The sequence below is a fragment of the Talpa occidentalis genome, unplaced genomic scaffold (assembly GCF_014898055.3).
Source record: "Talpa occidentalis isolate TD23 unplaced genomic scaffold, MPIMG_talOcc4v2.1 talOcc4.17, whole genome shotgun sequence".
Taxonomy (NCBI): domain Eukaryota; kingdom Metazoa; phylum Chordata; class Mammalia; order Eulipotyphla; family Talpidae; genus Talpa; species Talpa occidentalis.
In genome coordinates, this window is record NW_023601754.1 from 3446296 (window position 1) to 3458972 (window position 12677).

The 12677-nt window shown below is 45.6% G+C and overlaps 1 protein-coding gene and 1 long non-coding RNA gene across 2 annotated transcripts in view; one reads left to right on the plus strand and one right to left on the minus strand.

The window, feature by feature from the left end:
• The window catches only part of LOC119248891 (uncharacterized), a 49977-nt gene extending 41418 nt beyond the window's left edge, over window positions 1-8559 (plus strand). Inside the window, exons 3-4 of the long non-coding RNA XR_005125999.2 lie at window positions 3541-3687; window positions 7374-8559. This is a non-coding gene — a long non-coding RNA (uncharacterized LOC119248891). The remainder of the gene's footprint in view (window positions 1-3540; window positions 3688-7373) is intronic.
• Window positions 8298-12677, minus strand: part of TOX3 (TOX high mobility group box family member 3) — a 98952-nt gene continuing 94572 nt past the window's right edge. The window contains exon 7 of the mRNA XM_037515783.1: window positions 8298-10262. Coding sequence (XP_037371680.1) covers window positions 9525-10262 — 738 coding nt within the window. The 3' untranslated portion in view covers window positions 8298-9524. The remainder of the gene's footprint in view (window positions 10263-12677) is intronic.

Below are 12677 nucleotides of genomic sequence, written 5' to 3' on the forward strand. Positions count from 1 at the left end.
TGAGAGGATCCACCAGAGACAGAGTGGGGAGCAGAACAGGCAGATCCACTGAAATACACTGTTGAGGGGAGCAGCGGGGAGACAGGAGAGGTCTGCTGCGCCATGTGGGTAGCTCCCTGGCCAGGGATCGAACTCGTGCTGCAGTGGCTGCGGACAGCAGGAGATAAAGTCCTGCCGAGATGTGCACAGATTTCCTTCCTGCCTGCCTTGTGACTTGGGGCGGTAGGAGCCCAGGCTTCTCCTTTCTTCCTGTCAGAAGTCATAGGAGATGCATGTCTCTCGTGATCTGGTATCTGTCAATTCACGGGTTCCGTCCAGAAACATTCAATATTGTGCCAATGAGCCTACTGCCCCGACTTGGCCCACCAGAATTTTCCTTTACTGCTTGGAGAAAACTAAAGAACTGGGTCCTTTTCATGGAACAGAACATTTCTTCTTCTTCTTCTTCTTCTCTCGCTCTCTTTTTCAAACTGCTCAATAGCGTTGTCCCCTATATCATCCATTCACCGGAGCCACCTAATCCCGCTGGCTCCTGAGTCCCCAGGAGTAGCTCGAGCACTCGTGAGTGGCCGTCCACGCTGCACGGAGGGCAACCAGTTCGCCTCATGATGCAAGAAAGAGAACCTGGCTTTTCATGTTTGCAACGTTGCCAAACCTTGTATGTTTGTAAACACCATCAAATATGTTATAATGTTTACAGCATATGTCTCTTATTGTTAAGAACTATTGTAGAAGTACGAGGAGTCTACTTCTTAAAATATTTCTTATATTATAGTTATAGCATCCAATTATACAATAGTAATTGTGAATAATTATACCAAACCCCAGTCTGTTTTATGACTACTTCTCATGCTGAGCTCATACGCTCTATATAAACACCATCTGTATCAAACATAAAACTCTTAGTTGTTCTAAGAACACAGGCTTACAGAATGCGATTTATTAGTTTGGGGCCAACCAGTTTCATGGCTATTGCCCTGGCCCCCCAGAACTGCATGAATCCCGGCTCCCCTCCCCACTTCTTCCTCGGGCTTCCTTCTGTTTCATTGACTTGGAGCCCAGTTACCTGTGTGCTCAAGCTCGCGCTTGGAAACTTGACCTGTGTTCCCAGAATGCTGACAGGCTTCTGCAGAGTTTTTATTTAGCACTGAGTGTGCTTAATTTGCTCTGCAGAGTTCTGTTCCTTCCCTATATGTGCAGCGGTGATGTAAGCACTTGAGCTTGGCCAAGAGGTGCTTCCCCAATGTCCCTTTGTAAATTGCTGTTGAGGTCTCTGGGTGCCAGGCTGCTCCTCAGAAACCCCCCCAGTGGAGCTTCCCATAAGAAGCCCCTCACCAGCTGAAAGGTTGAACCTTTCACTAGAAGGGACTTTAAAAAGGTGATTCTGAACTCTAAACTACTTTTGGCTTAAGAATTTAAACCTCTGGGCCCCCCCTGGTGGTGCAGGGGTTAAGTCTCCACACTATCAAGGCATCACCAGCCACTGCAGCACGAGTTCGATCCCCGGCCAGGGAGCTGATCCACATGGCACAGCAGACCTCTCCTGTCTCCCCGCTGCTCCCCTCAGCAGTGTGTTTCAGTCAGTATGCCTGTCCTGCTCCCCACTCTGTCTCTGGTGAATCCTGTCACCCCTAACCCCCCACCTCTGGCCGATACCCCAGTTCTTGTATGCATAAATAAATAAAATAAATCTTTTTAAAAAATAAGAAAAATTTAACCTCTATGGCCAAAGACCAAACGTATTCAAGAGTTTGACCTCCATATTTCATGCAAACTATGAACAAACTCCATATTTGGTCCCCAGCAGACAAGTAAGTTGTTCGTTAGCAATAAACAAACTTCAGACACACCCTGAAAATGAACAGTTTCATCACAGGAGCTAAATTCAATCCAAGAAAGATAAATCGTGTTCATTTTTTTTTAAAGATTTATTTATTTATGCATACAAGAAGAGCTGGGGTACAGGCCAGAGATATGGGGGGGTAAGAGGATTCACCAGAGACAGAGTGGGGAACAGAACAGACAGATTGACCAAAGTACACTGCTGAGGGGAGCAGCAGGCGAGACAGGAGAGGTCTGCCGTGCCATGTGGGTAGCTCCCTGGCCGGGGATCGAACTCGTGCTGCAGAGGCCACAGACTGCTCTGTAGTGCAGTGCTTGACCCCTTGCGCCACCAGGGAGGCCCTCGTGTTCATTCTTAATCATCAGTGCATTTTGCTGGGAAGATCAAGCAGCACGTTCCTGGGTGCCAAGTGACCTAGAACAAGTCATCGCCAAGCTAAATTGCAAAATTTAGCATATTTAAATATTGAAAAATTTCCGTGAGAGAAGTCCTGCTCTCCTTGCTTAGGAATTAAACTGTAAGTAAACAATATATTTGTTTAGAAGAAATATCTACCTCCCAATAGCAATGATGACTTTATTTTCAAGAGGAAATTGGGGCATTTTCCCCCCATGGAACGAGGCTCTGCTTTGGGAAGAACTAGAGTTGTACTCACTGTTCATTGGCCAGAATATTCTGAACATCATTAACAAGTTCCATGCTAGATAGGCCAGCATTCAGCTGCAATTTATAAAGATGTTATTATGGGGGGAAATGGTGCCAGTTTTCCAGGTAACTGTCTAAACACGCAAAGATGGATGTCTTCATTTGGCATCTCGGAGAGCACATGCGAGGTCAGGCCGTGCGTAGGTAATTTCCTCGAGCGATTATTTGTCCCCTGGAATTCCACACACTCAATTCCAATTATAGAAGAGAGGATTAAGAATGGGCAGAAGGAGAGGGTGAAACAGCGGGCCTGAATGATTTGGACTAAGATCTTGTATCAAATTTGCAAATTAGCAATTAAGGCAGGTTTAGAATGTGGCATCATTTTCGCTCATGGTGACAAACTGAAAATTAAGGCTCTCTCTGCATGTCAGAGCGATGACATGTAACAAGGAATGTCGTCAAAAGATCCTGGTGACAATGCCGCTTTGGATGCATGGAAGAAGAAGGCGGCCAAAAGTCGGATAATAAACATCAGACGTGGTCTCAAGCTAACGCTAAGTCACTCAGATACCTTGCAAATGGAAGCCCCCAGCTAGCTGTTCACGGCATGCTCACCCACGCCTGTGCCATGGACGAAGATGTGAGGATCGTCATTCATTTCTGATGGATCTTAGCAAGGGGCTGTTTGCAAAGTTGCGTTAGTACTTTGTTCATTTCAAAGTTAAGACGATAATGAAATCTTAAGAACTGGGCATGAAAGATTAGCGGTCCTCACCTCTGGATTTCCTGTGACAGTGGCGACGTGTGGTAGGGGACACACAACTTAAGCACACGGACATGGTCTTGGAAATGGAGTGGGAACCATTGCGGCAGCGTGCAGGAGTTTGTAGTACCACCCCCAGGGAGAGGCGCCCCCCACCCAGCTGCCGCTGAGCAGGAGCTCAACATGGAAGCCATTCACTGGGTCTCTGAAATAATGCACACCCACCCCGTGTCTCCCATCTCAAGCCTCCTTAAAACAACTTTCTTTTTCTTTGTAAACACATCAGGTAAAATATGCTGTGAAGATTTGAACATCACAAGTCAAAGCTGAACATCACAAGTCAGAGCTGTTTACCTGGATACAGAATCATCACAGAGAGATCTGGATGAGACTGGCAGTTGCCAAGTGGCATTATAGTCCATTGAAGACATAGGTAGGTGGTTCCCACTCTGGTTACTGCCTGAAGCCAGGGGAAAGCATGGGTTAACTGGTATTGTGATGGATTTCTGTTCTCTACCTGTCTTTCTGTCTTTCCATCTATCCATCCGCCTGCCTACCTACCACCTACCTACCCACCACCCACCACCTGTCTCTATTCATACACATCCTATAGACAAATAGAAGACAGATATAAATATATGTCAAATGTATGTCACACAAATAGCAGAAGATAAATGAAATAATAGGAGACCTAGAGTGAGAACATTTCCATTCCAGTTCTCACTGTGCCTTTTATAAACAAAGAGCTACTGGAACAAGTCACAACTCCCCCTGTGCCTCAGTTTCCTGATTTGTTACCAGAGGTTAACTCCTGCCCTATCTAGAGGTGAATAGAATGAGGTAAGCTACAGAAAACTGCTTTGAAAAGTACAGAGCACTATACAAATGCCAGGGATAATGAGGTGTTTTACAAAAGAGTATTATTCCTTAGCTAAGAAGTGAACAGCCACATTCACGTTTTCTCTGAAGGTTCTTCTTTGAAATTAAATTGAGACCATAACCAACATCCCTCCCAGGGCTGCCTGAGGTTTTACTCAGCAACAAAGCAAGGGCTTCTTTTCATCATTCATAACATTTGAGTTCAAGCACCGAGTGGTACTTTTTACCAGTGGTGAAAATAGCTTTCTTTTCCCAGCAAAAACACAGAAAATGATCTCCCTCTTGATGCGCATGGAAGGACGAGGCTTATTCTAGTTGCCACCAAAAAAGGCCTTGATTTGGCTTCGTCCATGCAACGCTCTTAGACTGGGAAGAAGGGAGTGGTGTGAGGAAGGCCACGGAGTGCTATTTTATTTACCAATGTGAATAATTAAAATATTGGGGTGTATTTTCAAGTGGAATCTTGACCCATTCTCCTTCCAGCTTCCGCGGCCAACTGCATACTCCCTTCCAAATAGTGTATTAAGAAAACACTCTTCATGCCTTCTGTCAATCCGATGATGCCCTTCCTTATCAGAGGCCTTGGTTGCTGCTTAAGCAGTCCCCAGCCGAGCATCATGACTTTCTACAAATCGGGTCCCAAACTTCCTTTCTAGAACCTTCTCCTGCTCACCTCCTCCAAAGCACAGCACGTGCCGTTGTGCTTGTTTCTCCACTGCTGTTGTGACAGTGTCAGTACTTGCTTTATAAAAGGCTCTTCTGCTCCCTGGAGCAGATGTGGCCTCCTCCTTCGAGAATAGGACTTCTGTCTCAGCCTATCACAATCCTACCCACCCTTCGAAGCCCATCGTAAACGCCATTCATTCCAAGCAGCTTCCCCTAACACCCCTAGCCAATTGCAATCACCCCTTTCTAAATGAATTTTAATTTCCGCCAATTACAACCCCCACCCCGCCACCCCCGTTTGTTTTATGCCTCTGTTGGCAACCTAATCCTGTATGGTGGGCAACTGCCCCCACCCTCGATAACAAAAATACAAGCTCTTGAAGTTAAGGATGGCTTCTTTTTTAACTTTTATTATGGAAAATTTCAAACATACACCAAGTAAACAGAAGGCCTTATTTATTTTTGCATCTCCCTTGGGACCCATCACAGTGTTTTGCATGTAGCAGAAGTAAATTTAAGTAATTAGGGCCTTAGGCAAATGGAGCTGTCTACCCCCACGTCTCCCTCCATGCGTCCTGGATGGTTAAGTGTTTCCTCGGCAACACGCACCGACACACGCAACCCACACACCTGGAGGATCACAGTCAACATGGCTTAAACCAGCTCATCAACTTTCAAGTTCAGGGGAAGTGTTAATCCGTGAGGTTAGTTCAGGCAGTCAGCAAAGGTGGCTGTATTTGAGGGCAGGGGAGAAAAATTTGTCATAATTTTCTAAGAGACCTCTAATCTGTGTGTCTGCGCAGTGTTCTCTAGTGAGGCAGATTTCTTAGACATACAGAATATCCGATGGCTAATTTACAAACAAGAGCGCTCTCCACACATATCAGAATTACAGCTTTTCTTGGCCTTGCATTATCCACGGATACAAATGCCATGTTGCAATGGCCTCCCCTTCTCAAAACATCAACTCCAGGCCCCTAACTCTATTTGTCTTTGTACTCACTTAGACAACAGTTTTTGCTATGACGCTGTGTGTGTGTGTGTGTGTGTGTGTGCACGCGCACACGCACATTATTTTGGGGCGCAATGAAATCCTTAAAGCGACCCAGAATTCTAGAGCGATAGATTACATGCCACGCCGTGTCATATCCAATTAACTCCAATTGACTGTACACTGCATTATTCTGTGAGTGCATGGGAGATCAATAAATATGGGGAAAATCCACCCCAGCTCCCCACTTTCCCATCCGACTCTGGGTCTGAGCAGATCATGCTACTGCAATGTGTGTGCCACAGCCCAGGCAGGCAGGTGGCACATAGACACCATTCAAACTTGGCCTATTCAATCGCAACTCCTCTAACTCGCCATTCATGCATAGCAAAACACCATCTGGTCCTATTTTGCCTCCAGCAATCACAGCTGACCAAAAACGATAATAACAGCTGTTGCAGAACAAAAGCCAAACAAAGGGGGTGGGGGGAAGGCAAGGTTAGATTGAAGTCCGGTGCTGAGAAATGCTCCGTCAAGTGAGAAATGGGAAGGAAACCATTCAGATGTCTAAAGCCTGCTGGACGGACACAGCGGAGGACTCTACTTAAACTTGAGATATTAATCCATCTGTCTCGAAAGCCTTTAAACCTCCGTCAGGTGGTAATATATTGCAGAAATTATGCTGCACGAAGGCATTTAAGCTTTTGTTCTTGGAGTCGGGAACTAATGGCCCCGTGTCAGCTAAAAATGAAAACTCCTTACGTTCTTCCATCCCAGCACAGTGCAGGTTAATGCAAAAAAGGAGAACGTGTTTAGCCAGAGGAATAATGTGCACACGGCAGGGGAAGAGAAAAGGTGTGTGTGATGAAGGTGGGGGGTGCGGGAGAGCCTTGTTAATATCTGTGGACCACTTTTAAGAAGGGAGGCTCACCAGGTCTCGCATTTCTCTGCCTTTTTCATTATCCTGACTTATGTTTCTGACCAGTTACCCAAAAATCCACAGCGAGTGCTTACTTACATGTCAGCCATAGGAACCAGTCCTATGTATACAGAAACTGAAACACAAGTTGATTCACGATCTGCTTTAGCGAATCCTGAGAAAAATAATTTGGCAACAAGGTTGGGGAATTCTTTTCATGATTCAAGCCTTTTGACATTTTAAACATATAGTTTTGCCTGGGGATTCATTTTTTTTCAACTGTAGTAATTAAACTGGTTTGTTTTTTTTTTTCCCCCTTGAAATTGACCGTCAGTGGCTTAGCAACATTTAATCAAATGTGATAAAACCCAAGATTTATAAAATCATTTAATAGATGTTCCAACACCTGCTTCTAACTGCAAACAGTTGAAAACAGACTTCACCTGCAATTAAGTCTTATCACTAGTGACAATTTTTTTCCAAGCAATACTTCATGGGTTTTCAAAATGACAATTACAGAACTAATACACAATTACTGTCACGTGTAGTTTAGCAATTAATTTTGAAGACATTTGTCTAAAGGTTTTACAACAGAATATAAAATGGTTCTTATTGTTATGTAATGGTAGTTTCAACTCACGGAAGCTTTTCTTTTTTTTTTTAGTATCAGCTCTGCCTCCGATGGGTCTGATGCAGGCAGAGCATTTCTTTGTGGAAGACAATTGCCCCTACACTTCGAAGGCTGTTTGAACACTGATACCTGTCAACTAACACATCTGATGAAAAGCTTCAATTTAGACATAAATTCTTCTACAGCAAGAAATCTATAAATTTATAATTAGAATCCCTTGCTGTTCAATATTTGTACATAATACAGAGTACGAGAGGATTATGAAATATTGAAAGCTGAATTCATTATTCATAGCCCACAACATACAATAAATATTCTTTGAAATACAACAACAACTTCGAGGAATCCATACTCCAATAGCTGTGAACATCTCACCCACGATGGCTCCGGATGCCACGACGCACACCCTCCGTTTTTCCAGATTAGGATTCCGGTCAGGGTTGACACTTGCTGTTTTTAATTTTAATTTTATCATAAGCAGTTTAAGACTGTTGCCAGTGGTAATTTGCAATTTTTATCAAGACCTCTTCATTATAGCTTCTGACAGGACAGATGCTGTAATTAATCATGCAAGACAACTGGGGATAGTGGTCGCACTGTCCTCAAAGAGGGGCCACTACAGAGCAAGAAAAGGGGGGAAGAGACGGGCCGAGCAATAATTATTTTGGCTTAAGGATTAGCATTCACCATCCGCTTTTAATGGTGCGCACAACACAAGGTCGGCCAGCTCGCGCCCAGACACAGCACAGTTGCCTGTTCCTCTCCACCTACCTGGCCCCGGTATCTTCGCTGAAAGGTGATCACCAAAAAAAAAAACATTTCCAGTGAGTTTTTTGGGTCATGCCATCCATATTCTCAGCTCCGAAGATGGTCTCTCCAACGATGCTGGGCTCAAATGAAACTGGGCATGAGGCCTGTTTTCCCACCTCACGTGTATTCAAGGACCAAGAGGAGATTTGACATATCATTTTATTTGAAAAGTGAACAGTTTCCTGGTTGTTGCATCAAAATACAGTCCACAGTTTTTACTGAAATGTGTTTATTCTATAGCAAGATAAAAGCATTTTTTTTTTGTTTTAGTTAAGCAAAATACAAACAACTTAATCGCTGCTATCGTAACTCATAAAAAAGTATAAAACAGCATAAAAACACAATAAGCAACGTAGCAATGAATGGTTTATGTCACCAGTGTGTACGTTAAAGCCTCATTTATGAAAACTTTACAACACATATGAAAACTTACAACTTTGAAAGAAAATATTTACATTGATTATTCAGATGTGGTGCGTCTTTTAAATATTCTACTGGTATTACATCATAATAAAAACTCTTGCTTTTTTTTTTTAAATCTTAACTTTTGTAATAACTGTTTTCATTTAAGTGCATTTCCCTTTGAAAAATACAGTGTTTTTATTTTTCGAAACTTGTCACTCAAAACACAGAATATAATATTCACATTCTTTTTTTCTAATTGGAATGAATGTCGTGGGCTAACAGTGGTCATATAGAGCGTTACAACATATACCGCGGTTCGATTTGGAGAAGACGTGGGTAAAAAGTGGACACGAGTCAGTAATTGAATCTAATCACTTGCTTTTTTTTTTTTTTTTCTGGAGAGATTTAGGAAAAAAAATAAGAGCTTTGGCAAAAGTCTGAGATTTACATTATTTTTTTTTTCATGACAAAAAAATGCCATCAACGATTCACGTCATACAAGTGTTTGTATGAAACTGGATCTTCGTATTTCAGGTAGTTACAACTGTGCTTTTTTATTTTTTAGGGCTTCGGAAGTTCAAATAGCCTGGAAGGGCGGTTTATTCACTTCTAGAGCAATAAGGCCACTTCCTAGGACTCAGAGAGGCCAGTTTATAGTCATCGGTCCGTCCCCGGATTCATCAAACGGTTTGATTCACATATTGTAGGTAGAGCCTGAATAAATAAAAAAGGCATCACATAAAAGAGCACAGCTTTTCCTTGTTTAAAAACAAAGGGATTTATCGTCAGCTAAAAGATGATACTCAGCTACACTGTAGTTCTTATTGCCTATCTAATAGACATCGGGAGCACCCCGGGATCTGTGCGTGTCTCCGCGTGACCAACGCCGCCGCCTCGTCCCGGCCACACCGGCTTTACCCTCCTGGGCCGCTCTCCTCGACCCGCGCGGATCCAGCTGCCACACGCGGCTCAGAAAATACTGACCTGGGACAACACCTGAGTCTGTGTCTGAGGCTGGATTTGCGACTGGTGCTGGGGGGCTGGCTGGGGGCTCCCGATGGCGGGGAGCGGGGACGTGATCTGGGAGGTGGCGGGCGAGTGCTGCCGAGGAGAAGACTGGGACTGGTGCTGCATGTGCTGCAGCTGCTGCAGCTGGAGGTGCTGCTGCAGCTGCTGCTGCAGCTGCTGTTGGCTGATCTGCTGCTGCAGCTGCTGCTGCTGCTGCAGGTGCTGCTGCATGTGGTGTTGGAAATGCTGCTGCTGCATCTGCTGCTGGATCTGCTGATGCATTTGGTGCTGCTGGAGCTGCTGCTGCTGCATCTGCTGCTGCTGGAGCTGCTGTTGCTGCTGTTGCTGCTGCAGCTGCAGCTGGTGCTGCTGGGTTTGCACGGAAGGGCTCACTTGGGTGGAGGACGCGGAACCCACCATGGCCGCGCCCATGGAGCTGATGAGCGGGGCCCCAATGTTCGATGGCATGTTGGCCGCGATGGTGACCGACGTGACAATCTGGTTCATGGGGACTCTCATGGTTAAGGGTTTGGGCGCGATCGACCTGGGGAGCGACTGTTGGAGAGTCTGGGGTGATGCTGATACTGTTCCGTGTTGCGACAATGGAGGGTTGAGGAGGAGGGAGGATGTCAGATTGGTGGACGCCAGGGTCTGCTGAACAGAGCGGATGGTCTGGGCTTCTGCGGATTCGGCGGCAGCCTGCGTTTGGGGGCAGAAAGTTGCAAAGAGTTGAAACACACGGGTGCTGAAGACATCGAAGCATCTCTAAGCATTGGAAACTGACCGCAGAAATGGCCACCATTCTTCACACTGCCCGTCAAGCCCTTTGGCACATGACCCAAAGGTGCTGGGGTCCAATTCCTATGCCTGAAGCCCCAGCTGGCCTGCTGCCTTTGCTCTGGTCCACAGAATGGGAGCCAAGGGTGGGTTCAGGGGACTGTGCACCTCCCACTTTCTCTCAGAACCTGCCATCATCAAGTGCACGGGAATAGACACATAACCCACTTATTCAAGAGGCCACTCGCCGAGAGCCAGCCAAGGGCCACATGTGTGTGAATTCCAGCCCCCCCGCCCAGCTGAGAGTCCCAGCCCCCGGCCTGGCCATGCGCTGGCTGCAGACGATCCTGCCAGGCCGGCCCACGCGTGCAGAGCCAGCCAGCTGCCGGCACTCTCTGACCTAACTGTTTTCCTTTCAGGCCACTGGGCTCTGTGGCTGGTTGTTACACAACACCACTGCCGTGTGCTTTAGTGCGATGATTCTTCCACTCTTAAGTCTGAACTGACCTCACCGACAACAGTCACGTATTAAAAGAGCAGAGATTGCTGCCGTGCCAATCTTTGGGCCAGGTCATTCCCCAAACTTATGTTCTTATGTTTCCTTAGCTATAAAATGAGGTTCAATATGACTTACCTTGCATAGAGATTGTGAGAATTAAATTAACTCCTAAGTGTTGGTAAATGTAGCTATTTTTATTAATTCACGGCATCTACGATCAGACAATTATCACTTAAATATAAGAATGACATGACTGAATTCCTTAGTGATTCGAAATGGAAGTACTTTACAACTTCGGAAATGTTTTAATTTACCAAAGATTTCCAGAATTGATCAAAGGGGGTAGAGATAAGGGCAGAAGGCTCAATATCCACGTGAGTGAATTAACTGCTAGAAGGTCCACACCCCATCTGGGGCTCGACGTGGAGAGATCCTCTATTATATTTTGTGCTAAAAACATACAATTATCTGCCCCCAAATAAATTGCTTCACTAACGCAACATGATTGCAACATGACTTATTCTTCACAAAATCTGAGGGTGTTGCATGGGGTCCTGCTAGTATCCTGGAGCCATAAGCTGCTGTCCGTGCTCTTTTAAAGAAAGCTTAGAAAGCTTAGTTCTAGATCTTACTACTCAGTTTTATAAAATCTACTATGAGAAGGAAAGTGCGCTGCTATGGTGAGTCACTCAATGTAGGAAAAAGACAAAGCTGATGGCTTCGGTCTTGAACACACCTCCTCCTCCAAAGGCCCCATCTACTGGTGCACAGCAACCTGGTTATAAAAACCTCCGCGGGGCCTCCCTCGTGGCCTAAGGGTTAAGTCTCAGCACTATTGCCGCTGCAGCATGAGTTTGATCCCTGGCCAGGAGCTGATCCACATGGCACAGCCGACCTCTCCTGTCTCTGACCCACTGCTCCCCTCAGCAGTGGATTTCAGTGGATCCACCTGTTCCTCTCCCCACTCTGTCGCTGGTGAATCCTCTCACCTCCCACACCTCTGGCCTATACCCTAGTTCTTCTATGCAAAACCCAAAAAAGCTATGATCATTAAAAATAAATAAATAATAATAAAATCTCCGTGGGGCTGCCTGTGGCAGGAGGACAAGAAGACCCTGCAAATTACCGATCACCGTATTTTAAAACACAGATGACCCATAATGCAGACCGTAGAAGACATACTTGGGATATATGTATTTGAACTTAATTCTTACAGAACCTAATATTCAAAAATCACCAGGGAAGTCTAAAGTTAGACACCCCATTGAGCCTTTAGGATGTCACCTTAGCTTTAACAGAGATGGGTGGAAGGTTGTGCAGAGCTCCTGCTTGCTGGCCAGGCTTAGTCCCTACTAACTTTTTCATTCCCTTGGTCGCTGGGAAGATTAAACAAAGACTTCCCGACATGGTGGTTCTGGGATCTTAGGATTAAGATCAGAGGCCCCCCCCCAATCCTTGCTTCTTTCAACTATTTGAAGCTGACTTGCTTCTCAGTCCTCTCCATCATGGCAGCAGCTCCCTGGGGACAGTGATGACTGGTCACTAACCCTCTGTAAGCTGAGGGTCCAGAACAGAAGCGGTTCTTCCAGGCTGCACAATTCTAACAGGGGGGTCCCCAGGGAAAGAGGAGGCACCAGGTTCCCTGCCCCACCCACAGGATGGTGGAGCTGAACAGGGCAGAGGAGACCCTGCAGAGGAGACTGGAGAAGGGAGGGAGCAGAATGGGGAGTCAGGAGGAGACCTGGGGGGAGGCACATGGAGCAGAGACATGGGAAGGAGCTGTGCTTGCTTCTGGGCCCTGGACATGGCAGCTTCTATGTTAATTCTGATTTTGCTCC